The sequence below is a fragment of the Gopherus evgoodei genome, chromosome 3 (genome assembly GCF_007399415.2).
Source record: "Gopherus evgoodei ecotype Sinaloan lineage chromosome 3, rGopEvg1_v1.p, whole genome shotgun sequence".
In the NCBI taxonomy this organism is placed as follows: Eukaryota; Metazoa; Chordata; order Testudines; family Testudinidae; genus Gopherus; species Gopherus evgoodei.
Genome location: NC_044324.1, coordinates 12,378,478 through 12,393,847, shown reverse-complemented (window position 1 = coordinate 12,393,847; position 15,370 = coordinate 12,378,478). Strand labels below are relative to the sequence as shown.

Here is a 15,370-nt window from a genome sequence, read left to right as displayed (position 1 = left end):
CTGGGCCCAAAGGCCTATGGGATACTAAGGTGGCTTAAAGCCTCCTTTACTCCTCCTAACATGAGCCAACTCACTTCTCACAGCCCCCTCTCTGTTGTCTTCCTGCCTTGTGGGCATGAGAGAGGAGATTGCAGCTGATATCTCGTTTGGGAACAGAAATAAAGCAGAGCTTCTGACTGCTTGTGGTTAGGAAAGGTCCATGGGACTTTTTGTTCTGTTTTGTTTACTGCAGTACTGGATGTTAACTGTTCTTACTTAGTATTTCTATTATTGTAGTACCAAGGAGTCTCAGTTACAGACTAGGCCTCCAGTGCACTCGGTGCTGTACAAATCCAGAGAATCCCTGCCCCAAAGAACTAGAGCTGGGTGAAATTTTTCATCTGAAACTTTTTTTTGTCAAAACCTCCCCCAGATTTTTGAATATTTTGCAAGTTCATGTCAAATTTGCCAAACTGATTTAGTCAGGGGAAAAAAAACACCTCCCCCCAAAATTTTTAAAATGACAATATTTTGTTCTGACACATTCTGAGATTTTTACCTTTGAAATGACTTTTAATTGTGAAATTTATGTCAGTTTTATTTTAAAAAATGAAAAGCTAAAGGCTTGAAAATAAAACAAACTGGTTTGTTTGATCCAAAATAATAATGGTTCACTGAAAAAAAAATTTAAAAATTTTCGGAATGGCCAGTGAATTGTAAAATCAGTTTTATTCACCCAGATCTAGCATCAGCCCCAAAGTCTTGGACAAATTCCAGCTTACATTTTGCCTGTGTAAAACTCCCCATGCAATGTTAGCTGGTTTTCACTTCCTGTCCTAAATGGTGACTGTGCTGTTATACAGTCGCTGTGCTTCACCCCAGAGCAGGCTGCATTTCAGTGGTGCTACATTTTATATTTTCTAACAGGCTGCAGGCTGAAAGGTATTTGTAGGAATAGAATGTGTCATTCCTGTGCCTGCCCTTTTCTGCATCTCATTGCCCGTCTCATCTCTCTCCAGCAACTCCGGCAGCAGGAAGCGGCCGCAGCAGAAGCCGAGGAGAAGGAGGAACTGGAGATAGCAGAGGGTAAATTTTTGAAAGCATGATACCAAAGCGACGTAGAGATCGATAAAACCGGGGTCAGTGCTAAGATCTCTCTCAGCATTCGGAAAGTTCAGACTGAAATCAGAGCCTCTGCTAAATTCTGTACCTCTGGCTCCAAGCTTGCAGTCTGGGGTCTTGCCACGTATTTCAGTGAAGCCAAACCTGACACATGTCATCTTGCGATGATGGATCATGGCGCAGATGTCTGTCCGACCCAGCCTGCCCGGCTTAGATGTGCCATGGCAGGGAGACAATGTGGCTAGTGGTTAGCATCTAGTGAGAGTCACTGCCTTGCTGTGTGGCCTTGGGAGAGTCACTTAGTCTCTCTGTCCATCCCTTCCTCCCGGGGGTCCTCCGCCTCGTGTGCGGGAAGCGCTCAGAGATCTTTGGCTCTGTAGAAGTGGCAAATATTCTTAATAATAACCCAGCGTGCCAGGTTTCCCCAGTCTGTCCTGCCCCCACCCCCAGGACAGCCATAACGGAAGCGGGATGGCCTGTTTCTCGGATATATTATGTAACCCTTCTGTCCCTCTGAGTTGGCAGCAACAAGGGCCGGGTTCAGTATCCAGGGGTTCCGTTTCAGTAACACCATGCATAACCGGCTCGAGCCCCCACCCAGTGACCTGGGACACTCACATACCACACCCCCTCGGGCGCCTCTAGGAGGCAATACTTTCCCTCTCGCAAGCACGGAGTCTGAGTGTAGCAAAATCTTTTTAATAAAGGAAGGAATCAATGCGACATCCCATTGGAGAAACACCACAAACAGGATTATAACACAAACCATAGACAAAAACCCACCTCCAAGTACGTTTGGCAATGTCCTTTTCCCCTTAGGGTCTTAAGTCCAATTACCCCAAAGTCCAACAACCCAAAAGTCTCTGGTCAGTGCCACCCCAGAATTCAAGAGTTTATCTGCAGTGTTTTACCCCCCTAGCCTGGGTGGAAATGGGGGGAGGGGAAGCCCACACAGGGTGTTAAGGGGCACCTTACATGGACCAGGGCCAGCTGCTCCGCCTCTCCATGGAGTTCTGCTGCAGCCTTCACCACAACCCGCTCCACCACACCAGCTGTGCCGCTCCTCCAGCCGTCCCTGCAAACTGCTTCACTCCACTCACTGTTCCATGGGCTGCTCCAACACACTGCAAACTGCTCCACTCTGCCAGCCACTTAGCAATAGGTCTTCAGGCTCCCCCACTGGTTAACACAGCACTCAATGATTTCAGCTCTTAGTAGGGGAGCCCTGGTGCTGATGCACCATTGGCCCAACATGAATTCAGCTCAGCAGTCTCTAGATGCACTCCTAATAGCATCAAAATTAGTTCTACTCTTTAACATTGGAGAGAGGAGAATGTGCAAAAGGTGTTCCAGACCCTCAAGGGGGACCCATACCACCAAATACACACACACCAGTCCCCAACCTCTGTCAGTTCAGTGGGGGGGGGGGGGGTTGGAACCCATGTCCCATGTTTAGCAAGTACCACCCAACTGAGGTTGAGTCATCTCTGTCACAAAGCAGTCCCACAGCTCCCCATTCACACAATCAGGGTGACAAACTTTTTTTCCTCCTGTCCCAATAACAAAGAAATTGGAGATCCCAGAGCTGTTAAAATAACCATCCCAGTCTGCTGTGGGCTTATGCTAAGTGGGGGGGGGGCAATGCAAATGCTCGAAATCTCTTTCCACATTCTTTGAAATTCTTGAAATTCTTTCCACACTCCCTACAATTCACCACCAGATGTCAGAGTAGCTCTCATCCTGACTGCTTATAATTATATCCCCTTGGGTCACACCCTACTCTCTGTTATGCTAGTGTCATGTCACTGCCTTCAGGGAGGCTGTGGGCAACTCACAGGGTAGCGTAGCTCAGGGACTAGCGTACAGCAGTGCCTGCCCTGGCAGGCTGCCCTGAGACATGGCTGTGCGCATCTCCAGTGCGTGCTACCCGTGGATCTCCAAGCGCTTCACCCTCCCCAAAGGTGTCCACCCTAACACTGCCCTGGGGAGGTGAGCAGGCGTCACGAGCCCTGTTTCACAAATGGGGAAACCGAGGCACAGGGCAATTAAGTGACTTTCCCAAGATCACACAGTGAGTCTGTAGATGATGCCAGGAACAGAACCAGAATCCCTGATGTCCAACCCTGTGCTTTTCCCACTAGGCATTGCTGATCATGTCAGTTGCATCCCAGTAGCATTAAGAAGCAGCTGGGTTGATCTGGCCCCTCCGGGAGTTGAACCCTTCTGGGATCTCACTCACCACTCGGGTGAGGCGTGCAGGGTGGTTGTGATCCCTGCAATCGCTGCTCTGGCAGACTGCTCACACCTGTTTGCTAGGTTATTTAATAATTTGAAGGTTCTGAGGTTAAGTAACCTGCTGCGAAAGGCAGGCCCCATCCATGTGTCTCTGGGGGATTGATTCAGACTAGCAGGAAGAACTAATGCAGCCCACACTGGCTACGAATGTCAGTGGTGTGTCTAACTGGCCAAGGACAGTCCGGGCTGTGCAGCAAACGGTCGGTACGTCGGGAATCCATCAGGCTTGGAGGGGGGTCTCCAGGAATGGGGTGTAGGGACTCTCACCTCTGAGTTCTGGACCGCGGTCAGTTCCCCTCAGAGGACTGATGTTTGGGGTGGCTGAGTGTCTCTGGGAAATCCCCTTCTAGGGTCTGATCCACTCTCCCTTACTCCCGGAAGTCATCCCCGTTGGCTGCAGCGGAGCTGCTCATGTGGGTAAGGGCTATAGGGCGGGGCCATAGATGGTACCACGTAGCTCCCCACTGGCTAGCTCATCACATTGGGGGCAAGGTGACGGGTGAGGAGGAAGCGCGCCGTGCTGCTCCCATCTCTACCTGTTCTTTGGGGAGGAAGCCTGCAGCCTTGGGGCCATCGGCCCAGCACCTCTCACCGTGTGGGGCCAGACCCTCAGCTGGTGGGAGTCAGTACTGCTCTGCTGACCCCGGTGGGCTGGTTTGCACCAGCTGCGGATCCCGCCCATTGATGTCAGTGGGCTGGGCTGATTTGCACCAACCGCGGATCTGGCCCATTGCCATCAGCGGCAATACGCTGTTTGCACCCAGTGCGATTCAGCTGCCACGTGGTCTCTGCCCATGGCCGACATCCAGGGGGAGCAGGAGCCTGGGTGTGTGTACCTGGGTGCTGGTCACTGGTGTGCCAGGGTGCATGGAATCAGCAGCCAGTCGGGAGGAGGGGCCTGGTCTCAGCTCAGTCCCTGGGCTCTGCACCACGAGAAGCGCCAGGTTCCTCCCTGCAGAACCCCCAGCGCTCAGCCCTGGCTCCAAGTCTCTTCACCCCAGTCGCGAGGTCACTCTGGCTGCTCTTGGCACGGTGTCTCTGGCCTCCCGTACTTGTCTTTGCCAGCCATTCCTAAGCGGAGCCAGGCCACAGTCAGCTTCCGCCACGCATGCTCTACCCTCCTGCTTTCACACTGTGCATTTGTCTGTCCCAGTCTGTCTGTTCTCATCTGCATGGCAAAGACACCATGAAAGTTGGCAAGACGGAGACAGCAAAGGAAGAGGAAACCCCCAAAGACTTTGGGATGGGTCTGGGGGAACCTTAGATCTTGGAAAAAAGTGTCCACAGTTCCCTTTCGAACAAACCTGTGTTGGCTGCCTGGGTAACACACGTGTGTCGTGGCTGCTCTGCATACTACTGCTGCCACCTAGTGGGATTGCTCCTTTAGCTCCAGTGGTCAAGCTCTGTGCTGTGGGCTGAAGATCTAGGCTTCAGACCTGCTGACAATCCATGCTGGGGTTGTTCCCCTGCTGCAAAGCATCAAGGGTTCTGGGCATGGAGACTTACTCTGCTCAAGGGCAGTGGGGTGGCAAGACCTATTGGGGTAAATAAGGTGCCCTGGATATTTTTCTTTCAACTGAGGCTTAAAACTCAGTTTTCCTCTCACTTGTTCCAGTGTAGCAATGGTGATTTCTGGGGAGTTGCCCCTGGATCTCACTTGTGTGAGAAGGGAATCCAGCCCTTCATCAGAGCTCCTGAGACCAAAAGGACATTTAACCACTGGCCCATCATCAAATTGGACATTACACCCCCGGGCAAGGTTGTGCCGGCTGATCTGCTGGGATGGGGGTTGCCCATGTGAGCCGTAGGCTGTAGGTTTAGCCGTTGGCTGTCAGCTTTCATGCACACCATGGTTGAGTGTCCTATGTTCATCCCACCCCCACCCCCATCTCCACCTCCTTCCCACCTGTCTCTCCCCTTGGACTCAGAAATCAAACTTGATGACTCTCCTATGAAAGGCTCTAAGGGCCAGGCAAAGACCAAGGAGAAAGTCAAGGTGCCCAAAGAGGACAAGAAGAAGAAGCAACAACAGCCACCTGAGGCCCCTGAGAAGAAGAGCAAACAGAAGATTGACGAACTGAAGGTGAGTGCCAGCCGCTCAGGGGCTAGGGTTGGTGCCAGAGCCCAGCCTGGGGAGGGGCTGGTGGCCCATGGGCTTGACCATTTGTCCTGAAAGCGTTACACCTCCTAAGGTGCAAAGTAATAGGCACTGGGAAAAACAATCCCAACTCTACAGACACAATGATGGGTTCTAAATTAGCTGTTCCACCCAAGAAAGGAATCTTGGAGTCACCATCAATAGTTCCGTGAAAACTTCCGCTCAATACTCAGCAGTGGTCAGAAGGTTTAACAGAAGGTTGGGAACTGTTAGGAAAGGGATAGAAAATAAGACAGACACGCTGTAAACCTGTGGTGCTCCCAGAGCTTGAATACTGCGTGCCGTTCTGGTCGCCTCATCTCCAAAAGGATATAGGGGCACTGGAAAGGTTCAGAGAAGGGCAGCAAAGATGATCGGGGTGCGGAACGGCTTTCCGACGAGGAGAGACTAAAAAGATTTGAGTTGTTCAGCTTAGGAAAGTGACAACTAAGGGGGCATGTGATCGAGGGTATAAAATTGTGAGTGATGCGGCAACGGTGACTAGAGAAGTGTTGTTTACACTTCCCAAAATATAAAAACCAAGGGTCACCCGATGAAATTAATAGGCATCTGTTTAATGCAAACCAAAAGTATGTTTTCCACACAACACACAACTGACCTGTGGAACTTGTTGTCAGAGGATGTTGTGAAGGCCAAAAGTATAACTGGGTGCAAGAAAGAACTAGAGAAGTTCATGGAGGGCAGGTCCATCAATGGCTATTAGCCACGATGGTCAGGGACACAACCCCAAGCTTGGAGCAACCCTAAACCTCCAACTGAAGCTGGGAGTACAAGATGGGTGGATCATCCCGTAACTGCTGTTCTATACACTCCCCAAGGGGCTCTGGTACGGGCTGCTGCTGGAGACAGGACACTGGGCTAGATGGACCATGCTCTGACCCTGTCTGGCCATTCCTACGTTCTTAGGACTGGAAGGGGCTCAGATAACGTGGGGAGGAGGAGATAAGAACCCAAACAGAATAGAGCCCCGTGGTCATTGCCATGGGCGTTTCTCTCATTATTTGTGCGGGTCACAGGGAAGCCAAGGTTAGTTTCAGCACAGGACGTTTCTTGAGCTCTGCCATGGCTAGCAGTGAGATGTGCTACACTGTGGCACAGTCTCCCAAGGGAGTGGATGCAAACTCCCTCACTTGCTCCAGTTACAAGGGGACTTGATAAAGCCCCGGGAAAGGTCCTGCAGGAAGCAGACCTGCATTGGCTATGGGAGGAGCTGGGCTGTGATCTGTTTTTTCCTTCTCTGCTTTCTGAGGCCATGTCTGGCCTTGCAGTTCCCTAGAAAGCTCAGGAGTCATCCCACACGTTGTTGCTGTTGGCTGGGAATTACCAGCATTAGGTGCCCAATCCCCAACGATGTTTAATGGGAGTTGGGAGCCCACTGCCCTCGGGTGCTCTGGGCTCCCAGCCTGGGTTGCTGCTGTTGGCACAGGGAACGAGTGCGCCCCACGACTTTCTGCTCCGCCTTCCTAGGTCTACAACAAAGAACTGGAAATGGAGTTCGACAGCTTTGAAGACTGGCTGCACACGTTCAGCCTCTTCCGGGGCAAGATCGGGGACAACGACGACACCACGACGGAGGAAGAGCGGATAGTGGGCCGGTTTAAGGTGAGTCTGGCCCAGCCAGGAGACCCCCTTGTGGGTAGGGAAATGGATCAGCTACAATAGAAATCAATTCACAGGGAACCCAACTGAACCCTGCTCCAGCACCTTCAGCCCTGCTCCCTTGAGGTGTTAGCCCGTTAGAGCGAGTAAGCTGTCCTGGGCTGAGACAGATCAGCACACAGATGGGAGACCTCCAGCGGATCTATCAGCAAGACTGTTATGGGCTAAGATCTGCTTCTGGAGAGTGCAGAGGTGGAACCATGTGGCCTGGCCTGCCCTGCCCACCGTGGAGTAACCACCCCCCCTTGGTCACAACCTGCCCCAGGCAGTCAGCGTCTCTTTAATTCCTGCAGTATCCACATGGGCTGGCCGCCACATAGAGCCAGTGCCCAGACCCACAGTGTATCCCTCAGCAAATCCTTTGCTTCCCCAGGCTTCCTAGATTACGGGCCAGTCCTGTGACTCCTCCACTGGCCTCTTCTCAACTCAGACAGGTAGCCCTGTTGATGCCAATGGGGCTATTGGTTTATGCAAATACTCACTCCAGAGAGGAAGGACTTATGAGATTGGCCCCTGTGACGATGCGGTTCTGGCTGGACCCAACTGAGAGTGCCAGTTCAGGACAATTTGCTCCAACAGGGCAGTTACCGCCCAAGGCTGAGGTTTTTCCACCTCTAAGGCAAACCAAACCAGCCAGACAAAGAGGACTTTGGTCTCACCCCACTGGCTAACCACAAGTCACACAAGCTATTTCCTTAGACACTCCAGTCTCCCAGTATCACCACCAGTGCCACTCATCATGGAGATGAATGGTTATGAAAACCAACACCCCAGTAAAGGAAAAAGGTTCTCTCAATCCCAAAGAATCAAGCCCCAGACCCAGGTCAATATGCACATCAGATCTTACCCACAAATCACGCTGTTGCCAATCCTTTAGAATCTAAAATCTCAAGGTTTATTCATAAAGGGAAAAAGATAGAGATGAGAGCTAGAATTGGTTAAATGGAATCAATTACATACAGTGATGGCAAAGTTCTTAGTTCAGGCTTGTAGCAGTGATGGAATAAACTGCAGGTTCAAATCAAGTCTCTGGAACATCCCCCGCTGGGATGGGTCATTCAGTCCTTTGATCAGAGCTTCAGTTGTAGCAAAGTCCCTCCAGAGGTAGGAAGCAGGATTGAGGACAAGATGGAGATGAGGCATCAGCCTTATATAGGCACTTCCAGGTGTAAGAACCTCCTTGTTCTTGCTGTGGAAAATTACAGCAACATGGAGTCTGCAGTCACATGGGCAAGTCCCTGCACACCCTGCTGAATTACAAGGCGCATCTGCCTCCTGTCAATGGGTCAATTGTGTAGCTGATGGTCCTTAAGGGGCCATCAAGCAGGCTAGGCAGAGCTGACACCAACTTATCTGGGATGTCTCCCAGAAGCACGGTACAAATTTGAAATTCAGACAGTACAGAGCCAATATTCATAACTTCAGCTACGAAATTGATACTCACATACAGACAGCATAATCATAACCAACAACCCATAACCTTGTCTTGACACCTCATTTGACCCCCTTTATACAAGATTTGGTGCCACTACGGGACTTTGGTTGCAACCATGTTCTATATGGTTCCAGATTATATTAATAACATCACAGCTCCCCACAAAGGTATTTCACACGGGAGTGGAATCACAGCCCATTACAAGCAGGGCTGTCTAGGAAACAGGTTTTCCATCCTGCCAAAAGTGTTAAGATTTTGGGAGTGTGGGGGGCGGGGACTTCATCCCCAGTTGGGAGGAAACAACACATTTTTATTGCGAACCAAAGTTATGACAAAAAAACATGCGTCTAGCCAATGGAAATGGTTTGTCCTGAAATGTTCAAAATGTTTCATTTTGATTTTGGCCCTTTTAACATTTTTTTTTTAAATCTAAGTCAATTTTGATACAAAAAGATCAAAATTTTTTGTTCCGCAAATGTTGAAACGAGACATTTCTGCTGGAAAACGATTTCCACAAACGCTTTCCAGCCACTTCCAGTGACAATTTTCAAAATGACAGCAATGAATTTCCATCAGAAGAAACTGGCTGGCAGTTGCCCACCCTGTCTCCTATTGTAAGTTCAGGGACATAGCAATCAGCAGCTGTGTGGTGTCTCCTGAATTCTCTGGCCCATCAGTAAATGTCCTCTCCCTCCATTGCTTAGGTTTCATGGAGCTCTCACTTACCGCTTTCACCTCCAAACTCACTACCTACAGATGCTGAGACTCAGTCTATACCAGGGGCGGGCAAACTTTTTGGCCTGAGGCCCACATCAGGTTTCCGAAATTGTATGGAGGGCAGGGTAGCGGAGGCTGTGGCCCAGCCCCCGCCCCCATCCAACCCCCTCCTGCTTCTTGACCCCTGATGGCCCCTCCAGGACTCCTGCCCCATCCAACCACCCCTTCTCCCTGTCCCCTGACCTCCCCCCGAACCCCCATCCCTGACTGCCCTCTGCTGCCCCATCCAACCCCTCCTCTCCTTCCTGACAGCCCCCAGGACCCCTTCCCCATCCAACCACCCCTTCTCCCTGTCCTCTGACTGCTCCCAGCTGCCCCATCCAAGCCCTCCTCCTTCCTGACTGCCCCCCTGGGGCCCCTGCCCCCATTCAACCCCCCCTGCTCCCCGCCCTCTGACCACCCCAACCCCTATGCACCCCCCCCACCCACTGACCACCACCCTGAACTCCCCTGTCCTCTATCCAACCCCCCCGCTCCCTGCCCCCTAACTGTGCTGCCTGGAGCACTGGTGGCTGGCGGTGCTACAGCCATGCCACCCAGACAGGCAGCCGTGCCACCCAGCCGGAGCCAGCCACACCACTACACAGCACAGAGCACCGGGTCAGGCCACAGCTCTGCAGCTGCGCTGCCCGGCAAGAGTTCACAGCCCCACCGCCCAGAGCATTGCACCGGCGGTGGAGTGAGCTGAGGCTGCGGGGGAGGGGAAACTGCAAGGGAGGGGCCGGGGGCAGCCTCCTGGGGCAGGACCTCAGGGGCCAGGCAGGAGGGTCCCACAGGCCAGATGTGACCCACAGGCCATCGTTTATCCACCTCTGATCTACATTTAAAAGTCACGTTGACATAGCTATCTTGTTCAAGGGTGTGAAAAAAACACACTCTGACCTATGTTACTGTGCCAGCCTAGCCCCCCAGAATAAACACAGCCAGGTCAACGAAAGAGACAGGCTTAGACAGTCCAGCCATCCTGCAGACTTCATTCACTGAGAGTTCATTTTCCTCATTCAGATTCCATAAAACAGAGGGACTTGCAAGTTTGGTGAAGCTTCAAAATCTGACCTACCTAGCTAGAGGCAGGCTATTGGCAGGATTTTCAGTGGTTCGGTGTATCAGCCACTCCTGCAGCCCTAGGGCGATCAGACAGCAAGTGTAAGAAATCGGGATAGGGGGCCGGGAGTAATAGGATCGTATATAAGAAAAAGACCCAAAAATCAGGATTGTCCTCATAAAATTGGGACATGTGGTCACCCTGCGCGGCCCTCACCCCTGGCCAGTCAGACTGTGGACTGTTTTCACAGGCCTCACCAAAATGTTGCTGCATCCTTGATGCTATTTTCTCATTCAATCTCTGAACCACCTCAGCGTAACTCAGAGGTGTGATGGCTGGAGCCGAGGGCGCCATGGCTCTGGGTTTACCCTGGTATAATGGCGATCAGGATGTGTCCCATAGGGGTGCTTGGTCCTTAGGCTGAGCCCTACTGTGGAATCCTGCGGGATGTGTTTTTCCTTGCACCAGGGTTCCATGTGTGTTTACAAAGTGCTGCTTCCCGACGACATCACCAAGGAGGCAGGATACGACCCCAACTTCGGCATGTTCCAGGGCATTCCAAGCAATGACCCCATCAACGTGCTGGTCCGAGTGTACATCGTGAGGGTGAGTGTAACCTGCCGGACAGCGTGAGCTATGTGGTCCATTCCAGGGATGTGTTAAAATCAATGGGCTTAAACTCTTCAGGGAGGGGCGATTGGGCAAGAGGGGAGGAGGAGCGGCGCTCTATGTCAAAAACAGCATTCCCTGTTTCCAAGCCACTGCCAACACGTATGAAGATGATCTTGAATGCTTACGGATCAATGTCCTAACAGATAGAGCACAGGATGAGGCACGAGTTGGTGTCTGCTACAAACCACCACTTCACACTCGGGAACAGGACGACAGCTCATTAAGCACCTATCTCTAAAGCAGTGGTTCTAAGGCCGTGGGTTGAGAACTGCTGCTCTAAAGTGTAGGTAAAAAAGCTGTGTCATCACACGGAACTTCGATTTCAGAGACACATGCTGGAGGTGTCATGCTGCCAGTGCTAAAACATCCTCAGAATTTCTTAAGAGTATAGATGATAATTTCCTAACTCAAAAAGCGTTTCCACCAACATGAGGGAATTCTGTGTTAGACCTTATCCTAAACAGATAAAGAGGAACTGACCATAGAACTGAAAATTAAGGGTAAGTACAAGTGATCATGACTCGATCATAGTTTTAATGTGCAAATAGAATAAAGTCCAGACCAGTGACACATACGCTTGATGCTTTGAAAGGACCAGTTTCACAACACTGAAAAAAATAATGAGCCAAATCAGCCGGGAGGAAGAATTAAATCAGACAAATGTGAGTGATCATTGGGAATTGTTTAAGAACACTTTACTAGATACCCAAAAAGCTACAATTCCACAGTCAATGAAGAAGGTTGTGCTTGTTAAAAAACCTACCTGGTTACAGGGTAAATGTAGACAACTATAACAAATGAAAAAAATGAGAAGTTGATAATAATGAATATAAATTGTACACCTCTACCCCGATATAACGTTGTTCTCGGGAGCCAAAAAATCTTACCGCGTTATAGGTGAAAGCACGTTATATTGAACTTGCTTTGCTCCGCCAGAGTGTGCAGCCCCACTCGCCTAGTGCACTGCTTCACCGCGTTATATCCAAATTTGTGTTATATCAAGTCATGCTATATTGGGCAATTGTAGACAGTTGATAAGGGAAGCAAAAGGACACATGGTGACCTCTATGGCCAGCAGAGTTAAGAACAATAAGAAGGATTTTTTAAAAGTATATTAGGAACAAAAAGAATCCCAACAATGGTACAGGTCCATTTCTAGATTTAAAAGGTAGCTTATCACTAATAATGGTGAAAAGGCAGACATTTTCCATAAATATTTCTGTTCTGCATTTGGGAAAAAACAGATGATGTAGTCCAGGGGTGGGCAAACATTTTGGCCTGAGGGCCATATTAGGGTTCCAAAACTGTATGGAGGGCCAGGTAGGGAAGGCTGGGCCCCTCAAACTGCCTGGTTCCCGCCCCCTATCTGGCCCCTCCCACTTCCCGCCCCCTGATTGACTCAGAATCCCCGACCCATCCAACCCTGCCCTGCTCCTTGTCTCCTAACCACCCCCTCCTGGGACCCCTGCCCCAACCGCCCCACTGGGACCCCAACACCCCCTATCCAACCCCTTCTGTTCCCTGTCCCCTGACTGCCCTGACTCCTATCCACATCCCTGCCCGCTGACAGGCCCCCCAGGACCCCACCCCCTATCCAAGCCCCCCTGCTCCTTGTCCCCTGACTGCCCCCTCCCAGGACACCCAGCCTCTAACTGGCCCCCTGGGACCCCACTCCTTATTGATCCCCCCCATAAACCCCCTTCCGAATGTGTCCCTGCGAACGCGGCCGGAGGACTCAAGAGGAGCAGGGGCAGCTGCACAGCAGGAGAGAAGTGACCGTTTCCCCTTCAAAGCACCGCTTCTGTCCGGCTGGCTGCACGGCTGCCTGGTGCTCCTCCTAAGTCCTCCACCCGCGCTCCCCGTGCTCCCAGCACCCGTACTGCCCGCCTGCTCCCCGGAGGCTGCGGGTGAGCCTCCCTCCCTGCTCTCCTGCCTAGCGCACCCCCACAGCACAGTGAGGTGAGGCTGCGGGGAAGGGAGGACAGCTGGGGAGGAGCTGGGAGCTGGCCTCCCTAGCCAGGAGCTCAGGGGCCAGGCAGGACGGTCCTTTGGTTCTGGATGTGGCCCACAGGCCGTAGTTTGCCCACGTCTGATGTAGCCATATCATGTAATACTCTTTCCATTCCACTAGTATCTCTGGAGGATGTTAAAGAACAGCTACGAAAGTTAGACAGCTTTTAAACAGCAGGTCCAAATAACTTGACTCCAAGAGCACAGGCACCAACCTCTAATGGCGCCGGTGGGTGCTGACTCCCCCTTTGCCCCCAGCCCTGACCCAACTCCACCCCTGCCCGCCTCCTACCACCACCATTCCAACCCCTTCCCCAAAGTCTCAGCCCCAACTCCACCCCCTCACTGCCCCTATTTGAATCCTTCCTCAAATCCCTGCCCCGGCCCTGCCTCCTCCCCTGAGTGCTCTGCATTCCCGCTCCTCCCCCCTCCCTCCCAGAGCTTATTTCAGCTGTTTGGTGGTGGCAAGTGCTGGGAGTGGGGATGCCCTGGGAGTGGGGACGCAGCACGCTCAGGGGAGGAAGCAGAGGGGGTGGAGGAGGTAAGGTGAGGTGGGGAGGGGCAGGGAGCTTAGCTGCCGGTGGGTGCAGAGCACCCACTAATTTTGCTCTGGGGCTGGAGCACTCACAGAATTGGCGCCTATGTCCAAGAGTTTTAAAAGAGTTGGCTGAGGAATGCGCTAGGCCATTAATGTTGATTTTCAATAACTCTTGGAGCACTGGGGAAGTTCCAGATGACTGGGAGAAAGCGAATGTTGTACCAGTTTTTTAAAAGGGTAAATGAGATGAACTAGTTAGTTATAGGCCAGTCAGCCTTACATCGATCCCAGGCAAGATAATGGAACAGCTGGATACGGGACTTGATTAATAAAGAACTAAAGGAGGGTAATGTAATTAATGCCAATCACCATGGTTTTATAGAAAATAGATCATAGAATCATAGAATAACAGGGTTGGAAGGGACCTCAGGAGGTATCTAGTCCAACCCCCTGCTCAAAGCAAGACCAATCCCCAACTAAATCATCCCAGCCAGGGCTTTGTCAAGCCTGCCCTTAAAAACCTCTAAGGAAGGAGATTCCACCACCTCCCTAGGGAACCCATTCCAGTGCTTCACCACCCTCCTAGTGAAATAGTGTTTCCTAATATCCAACCTAAACCTCCCCCACTGCAACTTGAGACCACTGCTCCTTGTTCTGTCATCTGGTACCACTGAGAACAGCCAAGCTCCAGCCTCTTTGGAACCCCCCTTCACGTAGTTGAAGGCTGCCATCAAATCCCCCCCTCCCACTCTTCTCTTCTGCAGACTGAATAAGTCCAGTTCCCTCAGCCTCTCCTCATAAGTCATGTGCTCCAGCCCCCTAATCATTTTCATTACCCTCAGCTGGACTCTCTCCAATTTGTCCACATCCTTTCTGTAGTGGGAGGTCCAAACCTGGACACAGTACTCCAGGTGTGGCCTCACCAGTGCTGAATAGAGGGGAATAATCACTTCCCACAATCTGCTGGCAATGCTCCTACTAATACTGCCCAATATGCCATTAGCCTTCTTGGCAAAAAGACACATTGTTGACTCATATCCAGCTTCTCATCCATTGTAATCCCCAGGTCCTTTTCTATCAAATAACTTGACAAGAACATAAGAATGGCCGTACTGGGTCAGACCAAAGGTCCATCTAGCCCAGTATCCTGTCTTCCAACTGTGGCGAATGCCAGGTGCCCCAGAGGAAATGAATAGAACAAGGCAATGATTGAATGATCCATCCCCTGCCGTCCAGTCCCAGCATTGGCAGTCAGAGGCTTTGGGACACCCAGAGCAGGGGCTGGTACACGTTTTTGATGAGATGACTAGTTTGGCTGAGAGAGGTAATAGTGTTGATGTAACAGACGTTGGACTTGGTAGCACAGGACATTTTGATTAGAAAACTAGACCGATATACAACATTAAATGGATCAAAAACTGTGAACCGATAAGACTCAAAATGTAACTGTAAATGGGGAATCATCATGGAGCGGGTGTGTTTCTAGTGGGGTCCCCATGTGACCGTGTCCACGTTTGTTGGGCGCCTCACCACCACCTGCCCTTAAACATGAGGCAGCCTTGTCTGTGAATCAGGTCCCTGAATCCACTGCCTCTGGCAACGCAAGCCCTGCCCTCTAGCCCTCTGCAGGTCTTGCTGTCTCTGTGCACACGCCAAGGCCCGGGCCCACTCTGAGCGTTC

The 15,370-nt window shown here is 51.3% G+C and overlaps 1 protein-coding gene across 1 annotated transcript in view; it reads left to right on the top strand.

The window, feature by feature from the left end:
• The window catches only part of OTOF (otoferlin), a 193,013-nt gene that overhangs the window by 161,809 nt on the left and 15,834 nt on the right, over positions 1-15,370 (top strand). Inside the window, 4 exon segments of the mRNA XM_030555087.1 lie at positions 999-1,065; positions 5,355-5,479; positions 7,022-7,156; positions 10,939-11,076. Of these exon segments, the coding sequence (XP_030410947.1) occupies positions 999-1,065; positions 5,355-5,479; positions 7,022-7,156; positions 10,939-11,076 (465 nt within the window).